This window comes from Pseudorca crassidens, chromosome 1 (assembly GCF_039906515.1).
Source record: "Pseudorca crassidens isolate mPseCra1 chromosome 1, mPseCra1.hap1, whole genome shotgun sequence".
Classification (NCBI taxonomy): domain Eukaryota; kingdom Metazoa; phylum Chordata; class Mammalia; order Artiodactyla; family Delphinidae; genus Pseudorca; species Pseudorca crassidens.
Genome location: NC_090296.1, coordinates 37,219,063 through 37,236,985, shown reverse-complemented (window position 1 = coordinate 37,236,985; position 17,923 = coordinate 37,219,063). Strand labels below are relative to the sequence as shown.

Here is a 17,923-nt window from a genome sequence, read left to right as displayed (position 1 = left end):
TGTGACCCTAACCCACACACCTACTTATTCCCAGATTTAGAAATATTCCGGCACCTCCGGGACTTAACTCAGCAACGGTATCTCTAAAATGGACAGGGCGATAGTGTTTACCTACCTGAGGCCCGTAGGCCATCCCAGCCTCATCCTTAGACACTGGAGTCTGAGAACAGGGGAATGGCTGGTTGTGAAGGATGGCACCACGGTCCCCTGGGTCCTGGACTTGTGGCTTGGAATTTAGTGGGAACAGAGTAAAATGCTCCGAGCAGGAAGTTGGGTTTGTGTCTATCTGGAAAGTCTGTTATTATCCTATCTTCTCCCACCCCCAAAACCCTCACCCCCACTCTAAATAGTTTAACCTCTTGGTGTTATAATTTTGGTGCAGTCTTTTTGTTGTGGGCCCTGAAAGACGTCCTCTTCTATTGCTTGTCCAAAGGTAGCAGGGTTTTCCTAAAATCACTACTTGAACATTTAATGGAGGCATATATGATTAACCCCACTCAATAGGAATTTCTTTTATTCAGAACACCTTCAGATTAAACATCAGAATGAATACAAACACACATGAGTGTATTTATGGCGTGTTCTGTCAAGCTTGCAGGCCCTTCCCTCATGAGCCGCTTCCCCATGTTGTTCACACGGATGTCTCCTTGTCATCCTTCAGGTCTCGGCTTACATGTCACTTACTCAGAGAGGCTTGGCCAGCCCACCCAATCTAATTAGTCCCCTCCTCGTTTACTTTCTCTCATAGACCCTGTTATTTTTCTTCATACAATTCATCACTAGTGTTCACAGATTTTTTAGTGTTCGTTCACTTAATTCTATCAATTCCATTAGGCTGTAAGGTTCTCAAGGGCGGGGGGGGGGGGGGACGTTGTTTGTTTTGTCCACTTTTGTATTCTTGAGGCCTAGCACGGGTGCCTGACATGTAGTAGGTGCTCTATAAAAAAAATTGCTGAATAAATGAGTGAATACTTTCTTGGTTGTTTCACTTACACTTGTCCCTTCTACTGAGTTTTAGTTCCTGCTACTGCACTGTAACCCCCAAATTGATAGGAGAGAATTGCAGTGCCACTTCCCTCCATCACTGACTACTGAGGTGGCAATTCCTTTGTGGAGAAGCTGCTGGCTTCTCTTGGGCGGCTGTCATGTACCCAAAGGTGTGCAATAATTCTGTTCATAATAGTATGACTGAGGCAATCAGGAGAGCTGTCAGAAATGCCTTTTTAAAAGTTACCCACGGGCTTCCCTGGTGGTGCAGTGGTTGACGGTCCGCCTGCCGATGCAGGGGACATGGGTTCGCGCCCCGGTCCGGGAAGATTCCACATGCCGCGGAGCGGCTAGGCCCGTGAGCCATGGCCGCTGAGCCTGCGCGTCCGGAGCCTGTGCTCCGCAACGGGAGAGGCCACAACAGTGAGAGGCCTGCGTACCGCAAAAAAAAAAAAAAAAAAAAAAGTTACCCTCATTGGGTTCTTGGGCACCCGAAACTGTGAACTACTGACATAAGTAAGTGAGAATGAGCAGAATGTTGAAAAGGTGTGTGTGTGGGAAATGAAATTCAGATGTACACATCCTTCCTTGCGCGCCAGGAAACTGAGCCTCTTGCAGCAGCTCCTCTGCCCAATGGGGGGCGGCAGCATTCCAGCAACTCACTCCCTGAGGTTGTGTAGGCGGCAGGAGCGATTCGCGTTCAAAATCTTTTGACTCTACCCGCTCTCCGTAGCGCCTTAGCCCGCTAGAGTTTCAAGGCGCGTTGTTCTTTGACGAAGCTGAGTCCTATACACCGCCTGCTGCTTTCCAGAGCATGGCTTCTCCGAGTTCCTTCACCTACTGTTGCCCTCCATCTTCCTCCCCTGTCTGGTCAGAGCCGCTGTACAGTCTGAGGCCCGAGCACGCGCGGGAGCGGTTGCAGGACGACTCGGTAGAAACAGTCACGTCCACGGAACAGGTGAGCTGGCTTGACTGGGCGAGGCGCCCGCGCGGGGGCTTCTGGGAGCGGGAGTCTGGTCCTCAGGGCCGCCGGGGTGCGGAACCCACCCGAGAACTACAGCTCCCACAGTGCTCCGCGGCGCCCCCCCCACCTCTGGGACGCTCCCGGCGCCCAGGCTTGGGCTGGAGAGTGGAGTGCTTGTGGGGCCGGTTGGGGAGGGGTCGTTGTCAAGGTTGGAGGGAGAGGACAGTACCTGGGCCCCCTCTGCCTTAGGAAACGGAGAGAATCTTGTTCTGTTCCTGGAGGACTGAAGCAGCCCGGGTGGGTCGGACAGCCCACTCCATTTTGCCAGACATCGGGAGGTTCTCGTATGGATAATGCACATTCCCCACCCTGCTTATAGTTTTGGGACATAGAGGGGAAAAGAAGTGGCCAGACTGCGGTCATGCCATTCCATGATGTTTAATTTATGACCCACAGTGCCAGGTTTGACGCCTGCCTCGTGGGGGGACATTTTAGTAGCCATTCAATCATTTGAGCACCAGCAGTGCGTTGGTCACAATGTCGAACAATGGAAATGCAAAGAAATAAAACAGCCCCTGATCAGGAGCGTGGTTGGGGAAGACAGAGAGAAAAACAGCACAGTTTGGGAAGTGCTGTAATAAGAGTGTGAATTTTGTACTATTTGCCATTCACTGAGGCCTCGAAGTAGATGGGACCTATCACTTTGAAACGTGTTTGCGGAATGAGTAGTGAATTATAGTTTTGTTTTTCTTCTCGTTCCTCAATTGGAATTGGTCCCAAGTTAGTTACTGTGGAAATGGTTACCCATCTGTCACTAGGAGAAGTGATCAGAATGATTTTTTTTAGCACTAACAAGTAAGCATCAGGCTGCTTACTAAAATAAGATCTCTTAGTAAGATCAATCCCTAGGCTTAATCTTGGAGGGACCTGCTTTGATTTTCATGCCTGAGGTTGGAAGCCTCAGTTTTGGCAAAAATTAGTAATGATAATTATTATATTGTATATTTATGACTAAAATAATAAAAGCAAGGGCTTGAATACACACGTATACACATAGTAGCAGAGGGAATATTTTAACTGGAGATTTAAGTTTCATGGGTTTTAGGGTAGAAAGGAAACTTACCTTTTGAATCTAGCTTCCCAGGTTAGTTAGCCCACCAGTGTGTCCTTCTACAGAAATCTGCAAAAAATTGCAAAGAAATCTCCCATCAATGAAAAAGCTACTACAGGATCTTTGCAGTATTCCTAAGTGATGGATTGTTGAGTGGATTCAGGTCAAGCCTTTTTCTTTTTATCTGACCTAAGACTATGGGGTCACCTTTTGCGTAGTTAACTGAATTGACCCAGCAGATGAGGCTGTGGATAGATAAAATGTTAGTGGAGAAAAGGGAATCAGAATTTGGTCTAATTTGCGGACCAGCACAGAGACTTCCATGGTTAGAGGGGTAAGTCAAAAACAGGAGCATCGCCAGGAGCTTTACTGATCTGCTCTTTCTCTTTTGCTTATACTATTTTTGCAGTCACATGCCCTGCTTAGTTCCTATGAGGGACAAAGCAGCACTTATGTTCTAAGTGCTTAGATATAATGAGCGATGCAGAAATGGATGCAACAAGGTACTGGCCTGCAAAAGGGTTGGCCAAGGTCTGGGCCAGGTGTGGAAACTAGGTTCTGATATGGAGCACTGGTACTGTAGGATGTCTTTCAGATCTAGGCCCAAATGTGTGGTGGATAGCAAAGCATCTTATACTTCTTTTCCGTGTCATTATTCCAGCTCACGTTTTAAAAGTCTAGGATAAACTGTTCCAGATCATAGGAAGATAGCATGGTATCTCATTCTCATGGCTTCCTCAATGTTTTAATAATCATTATAGTGTCCATTTATTGGGTTCCATACCCAATAAATGCTCTCCATACATTGTGTCATTCAATCCTTACACATTTTACAGATGAGAAGACTGAGTCTTATAGAAGGACTAGGTTGGTAGGTTAATGATGATATAGTCATAAGAAGAAACAACCTTGCTAGGAGTTGTTTACAGAAGACACTGCTGTTATTCCTTTGGTTCTGACTGAAGATTCCACTTATTATTAGGGGTTTGCTGACAGCACTCAATTTTGTGCCATTGCCAATAAAAAATGCTTGTCACCTGCTTCCTGTCTGATTATCAGGAGCCTATTTATTTGCTTAACAATGATTTGATAGTAGGAGTGAAACCTCTGAACAGTGGAAAGAGTCCTTAGCTGTGGGTTCTTCTGTTCCATTCATTCATTTTCATTCATGCAACAAATACGTGAGTGCCTCCTTTGTGCCAGGCACTGTTCTAGACACTGGGTATAAGGGAGTGAACAAAAGAGGCCAAGTGGACGCCTTTATGAAACTTTTGTTCTAGGCCAGAGACGCAGTCAATTAAAAAGGAGAAAAAAATATCTATCCATCCATCTGTCTATCTAACGTTAGAGAGAAGTGCTGTGGAGAAAAATAAAGCAAGATAAGGGAGATAGATGTGCCAGGCATGGGTGGGATAGGAGCAAGGGAGGTTTTTAATATAAGGTGGTAAAGGAAACCTCTGCTGATGTAACGTTTTAGCTGAGAGCTGAAGTAGGTGAGGGGACAAGCCATGTGTGTATCTGGGGGAAAAGCATTCTGGGCAGAGAAGGCAGCAAGTACAAAGGACCTGAGGCGGGGTGTGCCTGGTGAGTGGAGAGCTACTGAGTAGAGAGGTTAGCAAACAGAACAGGAGATAAGGTTGGATCTCGTACTTTCAGATACACTGATTGAGATGGGAAGCCATTCGGCTGAATAGCTTCCATTTACCTCCCCAGATTCACTCTACCCTTTTCTACCCTGCTCTGTAGATGTGCCCCAGGAGGTGGACCTGCACTGACAGGCAACCTTGCTTTCTGCCTTCTGTTTGCATTTGCCCATGGGGAGTATTGATAGGGGATGAGAGTGAGGGAGAAGGATGAGATTGGCGTATATATTCCCTTCCCCGCAGGATTGTGTGGGTGGGAGTGTCTCTAGACTTAAGGTCACATCTCCAATTAAGTGCCTTCTCCGTGGAGCTCTCTGTCTCCCTCTCTACCCCTTCTCTTCACATTTCAGGTCTAGAAGGGGATGAAGTACCCTTGTGTTGCTAGCCCCTGTGTTATGATATGAACTCTCCTCAAATCACCCACTTTGAATGTGCCATCTGTTTCCTACCAGGAGTCAGACTGATCTATGATTGAAGGGTTTTGACACAATCTGTTGAGCATTTCAGCAGGCTCATTTAGGTCGCTGTTGAGAGTAGATTGTGAGGAGGCCAGCGTGGGTGCAGGGAAACCAGTTAGTGGCTGTTGCAGTACTGCAGGTGACACATGATGGCAGCTTCGCTCAGGGCTGTGGTAGTAGAGGTAATGAGCAGTGGTGAGATTCTGGGTATCTTTTGAAGGTCTCTGTTGTGACAGGCTGTTTTATTTCTTGACAAGCTGATGAATTTGATGCTCGGAGAACCTTTTATGACTCCAGAAAGCAAGATGTGGTTGTATTATTAGCGATTGTCTTCCTTTTCTGTGCCACCTGCAGTCACCCCATTGCAAATGCTCTGTGATTCAGGCCGGTAGGGTAATACCGGTACAATCTCAGAGGTAGCAGGTTTGCCAACAACAGTTGTTACTGAAGGTACTACTTTTGTTTTCCCTTTAGACTGCCCTTGAACAGGGGCAGAAACATTCTCCATTTGAAATGGCATGATGTCATTAGACGACATTCAGTCAAGTGCCAGTCAACTCCGAGGGGAATCTAGAAGAATTATTTGTCTCAGTCAAAATTCTTTTCTCTTAGAGGGGAAAAAAAAAAGAGAAGAATATGCCGGAAGCAATCACAGAATGACTCAGCAGAGCATGTAATGAAGTGCTAAATTATGACTGCATTGCATGAGGATTTCAGGGAGTGGAAGCCGATCTGTTGTGGGGTGAGGCGGTCAGGACAACTTCATGGAGGATGTGGGACTCGGGTTAGGCTGTAAAGGATGGAGTTGGGGCGGCAGCCATGCCAGTGGGAGGAGCCGCTACGAGGGAAAGACCAGGTTGGCTGTGGTAGGGAATTAGGTCAGCTGGATGGGTGGGGCTGCCCTGATGGCGAGGGAGTGCTGGTGGCGGGTGGGGACAGGATGGAGAGCCAGGCTAAAGAGCTGGCTGCAAGTGACGGGCATTGCACCACTGCAGATCCTGAAGGAGGGAACGTTAGGGATCCAGGAATGAATCCCGAGCTCCTGCTGTTGACTTGTTTCAAGTTCTAGTGTCTGAAAGATTATTAAACAGAGGTGGAACAAGTCCCTAAATATAGTCACACTAACTAGATTTTTATGCTTCTGATAGGTGGGACCAGAGCTTTGCTTGTTAAGTGGTCAGTAGGCTAGCTATGTGAATCAATTTTATCTTATTGAAATTCAGCATATACCATGTTGCCCAACTATTAGAAAGTGCAAATATCAAAATTTCCCCATTTTCCCTATTAAAAAGTCCCCTAAAGTGTTTTTTGGTCAACTTGAGAATACACATACTATTAGGTATGTAGGGAAACAAACCAAACGCTTGTTTACACGATTTGCATTTTAAATTTAGGTACCTGTGCCTACTTAAAATCACATACTTTATAAAATCACACTAATTTAGAAATATTGTTCTTTCTCCTCCTCATAAATTCATAAAACATTTGTCTTCAAACTCTTCACATCCATCTTTGACCTTTGTGTTTTTATCATCACTGGAGCTATACTCTGGATCAGTGAATATGATTTTGCAGACCACACTTCCAGTTTTTTGAGATACATCCCTTTTAAATATGGGGAAGATATTGAATATTTTATCACAAATTACAATTCTAATTCTTTTACAGTGTGTCCAGTTGGTGCATATCTTTGATCATCGCAACTTAAACACTTTATTAACTTTTAAAGTGATCTTTAAAAGGGTTTACAGTGGCAGTTTGCACGTGCAAGTGTGAGTTCATATCCCCAGGAATTAAATCTGTGTTTAATTTGTCTCGTTTCATTGATACCATCAGCTGACTTCTGTAGGCAGCCAACACCAGACCTTGACTGAGGTTGTTTCAGGATGATGTGTCAACCCCAACTCGTACTTTGTATTCAAAATAAGGAACTGAAAGAACTCCCCACAGCAAGAGTTACTTTGTAAGGATTTCTTATAAGGTGACTTGTGTTTTCTGAGGGATAATTTTTTTTTAGGAAGAATCCTTTTCTTATAGTTAATCTATTAATGATTCTTTTACCACATCTTCAGCATTAGCATGAGTCTCAGGCAGCAAATCTGCTTTCTGGAAGGGTCCTCCTCTGGGAGAGAGGGGGAAATGTAGGGCGAAGGGAAGGTCTATGGTACGAAAGTTGGTGCATCACGAGATTTGCTTTAGATAGAAGCTGTGAAAGAGAAAATTCTAAATGCATTTGTTGTTTTTTACCACTCAGCTATGAATGGATATTATTCTGTGCTTCCGATTGGATTTCTAGAAGAATTCCAGGAGCTATGTTTTAAACAGAGCTGTCAAGAATGCAGGCAGATGGTTAGATCTGCATCTATGTTGCCATGGCATCTAAGTCTTGGGGACGTGGGTGCAGTCACTTCATCTCTGACCCCTAGATTCTCACATAATCCCTCCATCGTTGAAAACCACAAAGTAATATACATACTAGTTTATGGCATGTACACAGACTATACACACACACAAATATATATTTATTAGTTTATATTATATAAAGATACATGTGCATGTACATCCACATAAATATATAGTAGGCGAGGAAAAAACCTTTTCCTCTACCCGGCTGAGGTTCTCTAGCTGGGGCCCTGGAAATTAGACTGACCAAAGACAGATTAACAAGAGAAAAATAAACAGAAATTTATTAACATGTGCATTGTTGAGTACACATGGGAGCACCTATCGATGAGTCACCCAAAGGGGTAGTTAGAACTTGAGTTTATATGCCGTTTTAGGCTAAAACAAAGAAAAGGGTTTGGGGCTTCTGGGTTGGGGAGACAACTTATGTTTCCCCTAAGTCCAGGAAAAGTATGGTAAACAAGAGTTGTTTAGTAAGGTTTGTTATTCAGATTCAAGTCCGTGCCTTCTCCCTAGATAAGAGTTGTTTGGAGTCCTCCACCTCCTGGTGTGGAGAGGGAGACATTTTCACAAAAGGAAACGTAATGCCCTGTTTTTAGAGCTTTTCCTTCACCTCCTGGTTATCAAGGGCCTTTAGCTCAAAATAATCCATATGCCAACGAGGCATGTTTTGGGATGGCATATTCTAGGACTCCTCAATATGTATAATCTTACTTTGGCAAATGCAAAACCATTCTGTACGTAGCAACACCTAGCCTGTGCCCCGTCAGGAGCAGGGGTAAGCTTCTGACAAACTAGTAGACTTACCTCTGAACTCTTGTGTTCCCCTTTCGCCATATCCTAAGTGATCAAGTGCCTCATGACTGGAAAAGTGAGAGATGTACTGTTAGGACTAAGTTATGTTATAAAGAGGCTTGGAGGGCAAGCAAGGGTTTTCTAGGTATGTCTCTACTGGAGAGTTAGAATTGCTGGGTTGTAGGGTCTGTGCCTTTTCAGTGTTATTACCTGCTGCCATGTTGCCCTCCATAGTGACTCTAGTAATTTAAGCACTAGTTAGTGGTGTACTGGAGATCTAGTTTGTCCACATCCTCTCTAAGACTTGATATTGTTGGTGGTCAGCGGTCTTAATTTGGGAAAAATAGTATCTTTTACATATGTTCCAAATATCTTCCCCTAGGCTCTTGTTTGCCTTTAACCTTGCTTATATTTATGTTCTTCTTTGTCCTTTTCCTTATAGTTTGGGCTTTTTGAAGAAATCTTTATCCGAAGAATATAAAGATATTCTCCTATATTGCTGTTTTAATGACTTGACTCAAGTTTTTCATGTTCAAATTTAATCAACCTGGAATTTATTTATTATTTTTAGGATCAGAGATAGGAAGTAATTTTTACACTAGCAACACTTACTGTCCATGTTTTTTCCTTTGATATTAGATTTTCCCATCTGTGCCTTAAACCAAGTTTTCATATATGCATGGGCTTTTAGGAATTCTTTAATGGAAAATGCTGTTAGAGGAGGATTGTTGACTATTATAGCACAGTGATGATAAGCACCTGTCCTTTGAATGAGGCAGGTTACTGCTGATAACATAGCCTGTGGATCTGTAGGCCATTGGAACTTTTTTCTAGTGTTCATTTTGGTTTATGATTTAAACTTAGTTTTCCTTCGTTACTTCTGGAACACCTGATGTTAAAACAAGGTTTTTTTTTAAGGGAATTGGCAGTGAGGGCAGTGGGTCTCAAACCTGGCTGACCATTAGAATCACCTGGGGAGCTTTTGGTCTTGCCCACCACCCCGGGTTGTACCCTAGACCAATGAAAACAGAGCCTTTGAGGGTGGGACCCAGGCATCAGTATTTTTTAAGCTCCTCAGGTAATTCTAATATGCAGCTAGGGTTGAGAACCCATGGTTCATAAGGGATCTCAGCCTTGATAGAGAGGATTGCCAGCTGGTTGAGGAGACTAGGTCAACTCTGACCTCCCTCTGAATTTTGTACTCAAAGTATTAGGATATTTGTTCAGAGGAATGTTTTACCTTCTCACCTTCGTTTATCCTTTGCTAATTAAGAAGAAGAAAAGTGTAGTGAGCACGGTAAAAAAAACCCAGCAATAATTATAAGTTAAGAAAGTCCTGGGCTTCCCTGGTGGCACAGTGGTTGAGAGTCCGCCTGCCGATGCAGGGGACATGGGTTCGTGCCCCGGTCCGGGAAGATCCCACATGCTGTGGAGCGGCTGGGCCCGTGAACCATGGCCGTTGGGCCTGCGCGTCCGGAGCCTGTGCTCCGCAACAGGAGAGGCCACAACAGTGAGAGGCCCGCGTACCGCAAAAAAAAAAAAAAAAAGAAAGTCCTATTTGATGTCAAACTCAAGCATCAGCCTCTGAGCTGAAATCCAGTGACTGTTACCACTACTAAAAAAAAAAAAACCTTTGATCTATCAAACATTAGCATGCATCAGAATCCTCTGGAGGACTTGTTAAAAAGAATCCTCTGGGTGGGCCCCATCCCAGTAGTTTCTGATTCTATACGTCTATGACCTGAGAGTTTACATACTTAACAAGATCAGCTTGGTTGCAGGTAAACTGCCTCTGAGCTACTTGATCTAATGGTTGCTGTTGCTGGTTTTTTAATCCATTCTCCTATTGATGGACAACTGAGCTGTTGCCACATTTTGGATATAATGAATAATGCTGCTATAAACATTCTCGTAGAAGTCTTTTTATGATCATGTGTTTTCATGGGTAAAAACCTACAGGTGGAATCGTTGGATCACAGGGTAGGTGTATGTTTAGTTTTAAACGAAACTGCTGGCCTTTTCCAGAGTGATCAGACATGTTACACTCTCATCAGCAATGTGTGAGGGCTCTGGTTCCTCTACATCCTTGCCAACATTTGGTGTTTTCCCTCTTTTCAACTTTAGTCATTCTACTGGTGGGTGTGGAGAGGTATTGTTAAAGAAGAAGTTATTCATGACACTTGTTAAAGGAAGACTTTGTTCAAGGAGGACTGCTATGTTGGAGTTTTGCAGTAGGGAAGAGAGATTGGGCTCAAGTCTGAAAACAGCAAGGAAAGGTGGGAATTTATAGCCAAGGAGCAAGGTGGGGGGTTGGTGGATGGTAAATTAGTAAGAGGAATCATCAAAGGTAGGTGGGGAATCTGGCTAAACTGATTTAAAAGGATTCCTTGTGAAGGCAGGCCAAGGTAGTCAGACATCACTGGGGGATGGTGGAGGATGAGGAACCTGATCAGATAGTGGGGATGAGGGATTCTGGCTAAACCAACTTAGCAGGATTCTTGCTAAAAATAGGTGATAGGCTGATGGACATGAAAGTATAAAAGTCAAGGCCTAGCAGTTGTTGAGAGTCCGCCTGCCGATGCAGGGGGCATGGGTTCGTGCCCCGGTCCGGGAAGATCCCACATGCCGCGGAGCGGCTGGGCCCGTGAGCCATGGCCGCTGAGCCTGCGCGTCCGGAGCCTGTGCTCCGCAATGGGAGAGGCCACAACAGTGAGAGGCCCACGTACCACAAAAAAAAAAAAAAAAAAAAGTCAAGGCCTAGTTGGGAGGAGGATTCAGAGGAGCCTGACTAAAGTTTGGTCAAGGAAAGTCTCTGCCGGTGTCACACTGTAGAGTATTTTGCTTTTAAATTGACAGAAACACTCTCTAATTGGTTTAAACCTTTATTTAGCTACTATACATATAAAGTACTGGTGTGTGTGTGTGCAGATGTATTTGACTTTTCAAAAATCTTTCTTATACCTAGATAAAGTTGTGATGGAATCTTGGTTCCTCTAACTTTTTATTACAAAAAATGTCAAATATACAGAAAAATTGACAGTATCTGTTTGTCCTCCACCTAATCCCCCCTGCTCCGCCATATAAACTGTTCAAGGATAAATTTTAAAAGAAGATAAAATCACGACTCACACAAATATAAAATGAACACATGTCCAAGATTTTAGTTGACTCATGGACCCAGTAAGATATTACAACTAGTTCAGACAGGAACTCAACATACCACCTTTAAAGTCAGATAGGGATGCTGAAGTAAATTTGCAAATGGATGCAAAACTGGGCGATATTCATTATACTTGCATTTACAAGTACTTCCATTTTACTAGATACAATTTGTATTTCTGTGGACAGAAATTGTTTGCATTACTATCAGTTTTCTGCAAATTCTACCTGTACAAAATTGTGAGATAGTCTTGTCAAGGACAAAAGTGGAGGGACTTCCCTGGCGGTCCAGTGGTTAAAGACTTCTTGCTTCCACCACAGGGGACATGGGTTCCATCCCTGGTCGGGGGAACTAAGATCTCACATGCCGTGCAGCTTGGCACCCCCCCCCCCCACAAAAAAAAAGGACAAAGGTGGAGATAACCCAGTTGAAACCATGCAACTCAGATTGGGACTCAAACCCAGCCAAAACTCGGTTTGGGACTTCAGCCCACGAGGCTGGGACTTGAACCTGGCCAAAACCCACAGTCTTCCAACTGAGATCAGACACCTGGTTTCAGAACTTAATGAAGCTCAGGTTCTTGATGTCTCATCACAGAAAGAATTCAGTGAGAGAGAAAGTGATAGATAAGAAGTGGATTTATTTAGAGAGAACCACAGAGGGTGGGCCATCTCAGAAGGCCAGAGTGGCACCAGGGTAAGGGGTTGTCAGTTTTTATAGGGGTGGGTAATTTCATAGGCTGATGAGTGGGAGGGGTATTCCAGCTATTTGGGGGAGGGGCGGGGATTTCTAATTTTTAAAACAATTTATTTATAGTTGGCTGCGTTATCTTCGTGCAGCGGGGCTACTCTTCATTGTGGTGCTTGGGCTTCTCATTGCGGTGGCTTCTCTTGTTGTGGAGCACAGGCTCTAGGCGCACGGGCTTCAGTAGTTGCGGCTCACAGGCTCAGTAGCTGTGACGCACAGGCTCAGTAGTTGTGGCGCATGGGCCTAGTTGCTCCGCGGCATGTGGGATCTTCCCGGACCAGGGCTCAAACCCATGCCCCCTGCATTGGCAGGCGGATTCTTAACCACTGCACCACCAGGGAAGCCCCCGCCCACTTTTTGATCCTTATGGTCAGTCTTAGAACTGTCTTGGTGCCTGTGGGTGTGTCATTTAGCTTCCTGATGTGTTACAATGAGTGTATACTGAGACTCAAGGTCTAGTGGAAGTTGACTTGTCTGCCATCTTGGACCCATTTGGTTCTAATCAGTTTATGTCATGTCCTCCGGCTATGTCATTCTTTCATGGGTAGTGCCTTGCCCCCTTCCCTCCTGTTTCATTGCCCCCTCAGAGATTTTATCCCGTATTCCTATTTTTTTTTTTTTTTTTTTTTTTGCGGTACGTGGGCCTCTCACTGTTGTGGCCTCTCACTGTTGTGGCCTCTCCTATTGCGGAGCACAGGCTCTGGACGCGCAGGCTCAGCGGCCATGGTTTACGGGCCCAGCCGCTCCGTGGCATGTGGGATCCTCCTGGACCGGGGCACGAACCTGTGTCCCCTGAATCGGCAGGCGGACTCTCAACCACTGCACCACCAGGGAAGCCCCTATCCCATATTCTTATGGGAAGCAGAAGGGCGATGGTCCGTCTTCTGTAACTGCTTCACCCTGCCTGTCAGGGAGTAAAAATCTCTGGATGCCTGATCTAGGGGCCCCAGGGGGCAATACAGCTCCTTGTTCTAAGTCAGTATGGGCTGGAGTCCTCGCATAGCCATCATCTTGGTGTGGAACTGTTGTAACTGCTTCCAAGGCCTTTCTGTGAATCTCCTTGATGATGAAGCACTTTTTGTAACAGCATCAGAGTACAAAAATATCAGTAAATGACAAAAGGCATGGTTAAACATCTGGTGACAGTGTAATCGATAAAGAAATGTGGTTATAATAGCCAGAGTTACGAATGATTACATTTAACTTAACATACGAAATAATCCTAGTTAAATATTTCTCTCTGAGATACCTCAGGGGCCCTCTACCCCAAAGTTAGCTGGAAATCAAAAGAAACAATTAAAATTTGACATTTGGGAAGCTTGTCAAAAAGTTTCAAAACACTTGGTCAAATAAGATCATAGGTCACTGTGAGACAATACTTATTCCCTAACTAAAGTTACAGGAGATCTCAAAAACAAATACAGATCACTTAAAAGGCAAAGAAACATACCAAATCCAGTCTTGTCCCAGCCCATTCCCAGCAAAATCCATTTACCCAACTAAATTTAATCCAGTCTTAGAAAATCCTGATCATGTATAACTCTTTTCAGTATTCTTCATTCTTCACACCTTCTTTTACTAAAAACACATATCTTACTTTTCCTAAAAGTTTTTTTCACATTGAGTTACTTGTTGACAAAGTTGTAACAGAAAAAGGTCTTATTTGACCTCTAATAAACCTAGGTACAACAGAAGGATTATACTTGACATTGATCATTGATGACTCTAACAGGTCTGTGTTAATCAAACCAACAAGCTTAAGCCACCTTCAATACCAGATATCAGTTTAGTACTGAATATTTTTCAGATGACATGAACCTGAAATGCATTCTGGCCAGATTATTTTCTATTTCTGAGTATTTATATAAACACTTAATTTTTTTTTTAGCCAGTTAAGTAGAGCTCTTTTACGAATTCATTTTTGGCAATATCACACGCCCACAACACACATATAGATACATATGAACACACAAACAAACACAGAGGCCTCATAGTTCCCATTCCAAAATTTCAGTCCTGAGTCAGATACAACATAAAACCTATCAGTTACAAGGGGTTGGATTCAAATTGGGCTTCTGGCAGATGGAACAAATCAAGGTCACCTTATGTCAATGGTTAAACCCTTTTTACTAGTGTTTACAGAAAAGACACTTAGGATTTCTATTTATCCTTGACAAGTCAAGTTCTAAATTACTTTACCCTCTTTTTTAAAATTTGCGTTTAAAAAGATGGCAGAGATAAGGGTTCCTGAGAAGACCAGATAGGACATTTGCATCTCAAAGATACTGGCAAGTTCCTCCTAGGATGACTGTTTCCCCTTTGTTTAACACTTACAAGTCTCTTAAGATAAATAGGGAAGGTCTGGGGAGTGGTAAAAGGATTGGTGGGTTTTGGATTATTTTGGGAGCCACACCTCTGGTCCTGTAAAGACTACATTTGTAAAACAAGGGCAGTCTTGTTTTCTTTCTCAGAGAATTGGGTGGTTACCTCAATGATATCGAAGGACTGACATACCCATTCATTTAAGTTGGAAAGTTTTACTTTTCCTCATTTAGCTTAGGGGAGAAAGCCTCTTCCAAAATTCCTATCAGGCTCTGAATATCAGCTATGGTTAGTTTAGTCAGACCAGTGGCCTCCTGTTTTGGTAATCTATTTACAAACAATTTTGAGGATCTTCCCTAGGTTTAAGAAATGTGTACCTTATATTTAGACGCTATATAACCCTTTTTACTTAATAACCACTGGCTGGATACCTTTGGCCAAGCCCAGAACCTCGATAGTCCACATTCCAGGGTCTACTAAGTCTTCTATTTTAGCTTCAGATTATCTGTTCCTTGTTGCTTTTTGTTAGAACCATTTGGTGATGAGGGTGGTTCCCTTGCCCCTCAAGAAACAGAGTGGCCCCTAACTTAGTTAATAAATCTCTTCCCATTAAAGGGATGGGACAGTCAGGCACAAACAGGAAGGAATGTAAAAACAGCTGGCCATTGGTCTTGCACAAAAGGGGTTCCAGGAAGGTGTGCCCCTGTCTCTTCCCTAACAGCTCCATTATGTATTCCTTATGACTGCTAAGGTTTCCAATCCTTTGGGTTAAGACCAAGGTTGCACCAGTGTCGTTAAGAAATCCTGTCTTGTGGCCCACGACATCAGTGACCACCCAAGGCTCTACATTAGTTATGTAGATGGTATCTCTAGGCAGAGCCACTTTCGGCCTTGGGCCCCTTCAGTCTTCTGATTGCAAAACCATCAATGACTGAGGGGCCCCCCGTCGCTCTCTGGCGTATGGGGCATTCCCTCTTCCAATGCCCTGGCTGTTTGCAAAGGGCACATTGATCACAATCCTCCCTCCAGTCCGTTGTATCCACACAGGGTACACTGGCCTTGTATGGCTACCCATGGACCCTGTGGTCTGCCAGGGTCAGGTTGGCCCAGAAAAGCCAACTTCCCCTTTGGTGGCCTCTGAGTGGACAAAGCCACTGCCGTCATCTGGGCCTTTTGCATATTTCTCTGGGTGCGTTCAGCCTTTTCGACCATATCCCTATTAACCGAAAACCAAATAAGCCAATTGGAACAAATTGTTCATCAGAGTCTGAGGACCAGCAGTTGTTTTCTGAATTTTGCTCCTGATGTCTGGGTCAGACTGGGCTATGAAATGCATAGCCAAAAGGGCCTGTACCTCGGGGGAGAAGGGAACCACGTTCCTTCGGGATCCATGGCCCTGTAGGGTGGGTCAGTTAAAATGTACTCAGTGTACTTCCTAGAGTTATCCCTCCAAGCTACACATGCCTTAAATTCCTTTTGGGTTCCATTGCCTAGATACAAGGCCATGGAAATTTGAACACAGGGTACTTCACTCAATTTTAAATTTCCTAACTCATATTGCGGCCAAACCTGATTACATAACCTACTAAGTTTTTTCCGTTTAATTCCTGTTGTCCAAATCTTTCCCAATCCCAGAGTATATGGCCCAGAGGGGTATTGGTTGGGATTAATGCAGCCTGACCCATTTTAGACAAGCTCCTGAGCTGTCCAAAACTCCACTCTTAAGTAAAATCCACCGTGCAATTTGGTGAAGATTTGCACTTATGACTTTAGATGCTGTCCCTTCCAGGGTAGTCTCCCAACCAGGTGTTAGTGCCCAAAAAGTTGTCACAAAGAAACAGCATAGAAGACATCCCCAATGGTGTTGATAATGAGTGGGAGTTGGTCTAGCTATAAGTTGGGAATAAAGGGTCAGCATTTATGGGGCTTCCCTGGTGGCGCAGTGGTTGGGAGTCCACCTGCCGATGCAGGGGACACGGGTTCGTGCCCCGATCCGGGAAGATCCCACATGCCATGGAGCGGCTGGGCTCGTGGGCCATGGCCGCTGAGCCTGCGCATCGGAGCCTGTGCTCCGCAGTGGGAGAGGCCACAACAGTGAGAGGCCCGCATACGGCAAAAAAAAAAAAAAAAAAGGGTCAGCACTTCTAAGGGTCAGAGGGAGGGGAGTAAAAGCAATAAAAAGTACACCTTGGTGGTCACACAGGTTTTCTGGGGTTAGTGGAAGAAAGAAAGAAATGGAGTAGGAATGAACAAGAATGCAAGAATGTAGGAGAAAAACCTCAGAGTCAGGGAGATGAGTATAGAGATTAACAATTCTGTCCTGGATCTGCTGTTGCATGTGCACAAGCAACAGGATTGACCTACCGCTCAAAAATGAGCAGACACTGGCAGAGCATCCTCCCCAGTATACTGGCTCGCAGCATCACAAGGGCCTCTTTAGGACCAAAACCTAACTCTCAACATTCTTACCTTATCACCATCCCTTCGTGGTTGCCAGCTGAAACCATGCACCTCAGATTGGGCCTTGAACCCACGTGGCGGGACTCGAACCCGGCCAAAAACCTGATTGGGACTTGAACCCACGAGGCTGGGACTTGAACCTGGCCAAAACCAGGGTTCACACAAATCAGAATTAGGAATAACCAGGGTTCTTCCAACTGAGATCACACACCTGGTTTTAGGACTTAATGAAGCTCAGGTTCTTGATGTCTCATCGCAGAAAGAATTCAGTGAGAGACAAAGTGATAGGTAAGAAGTGGATTTAGGGACTTCCCTGGTGGTGTAGTGGTTGAAGATCCACCTGCCAATGTAGGAGACACAGGTTCAATCCCTGGTCCGGGAAGATCCCATATGCCACGGAGCAACTAAGCCTGTGTGCCACAACTACTGAGCCTGCACTCTAGGGCCCGCGAGCCACAGCTACAGAGCCCATGTGCCACAACTACTGTAGCCCGCGTGCCTAGAGCCTGTGCTCCGCCCCTGCTTACCACAACTAGAGAAAGCCCTGGGCACAGCAACAAAGACCCAATGCAGCCAAAACATAATAAATAAATAAATAAATTTATTTTTTAAAAAAAAGAAGTAGATTTATTTAGAGAGAAACACACTCCACAGACAGAGTGTGGACCATCTCAGAAGGTGAGAAAGGCACCAGGGTAAGGGGTTGTCAGTTTTTATAGGGTTGGGTAATTTCATAGGCTAATGAGTGGCAGGAGTATTTCAGCTATTTTGGGAAGGGGCGGGGATTTCCAGGAATTGGGCCACCGCCCACTTTTTTTTTTTTAAAAGAAGATGTTGGGGGTAGGAGTTTATTAATTAATTTATTTTTGCTGT

At 44.5% G+C, this 17,923-nt stretch overlaps 1 protein-coding gene across 2 annotated transcripts in view; it reads left to right on the top strand.

Moving 5' to 3' along the window:
• The first annotated feature begins 1,691 nt into the window (after positions 1-1,691).
• Positions 1,692-17,923, top strand: part of FNTB (farnesyltransferase, CAAX box, subunit beta) — an 84,662-nt gene continuing 68,430 nt past the window's right edge. Inside the window, exon 1 of one of the 2 annotated variants that reach the window (XM_067733136.1) lies at positions 1,692-1,945. In XM_067733136.1, the coding sequence (XP_067589237.1) occupies positions 1,802-1,945 (144 nt within the window). In that variant the 5' untranslated portion in view covers positions 1,692-1,801. The remainder of the gene's footprint in view (positions 1,946-17,923) is intronic. The other variant, XM_067733126.1, reaches the window with a different exon arrangement.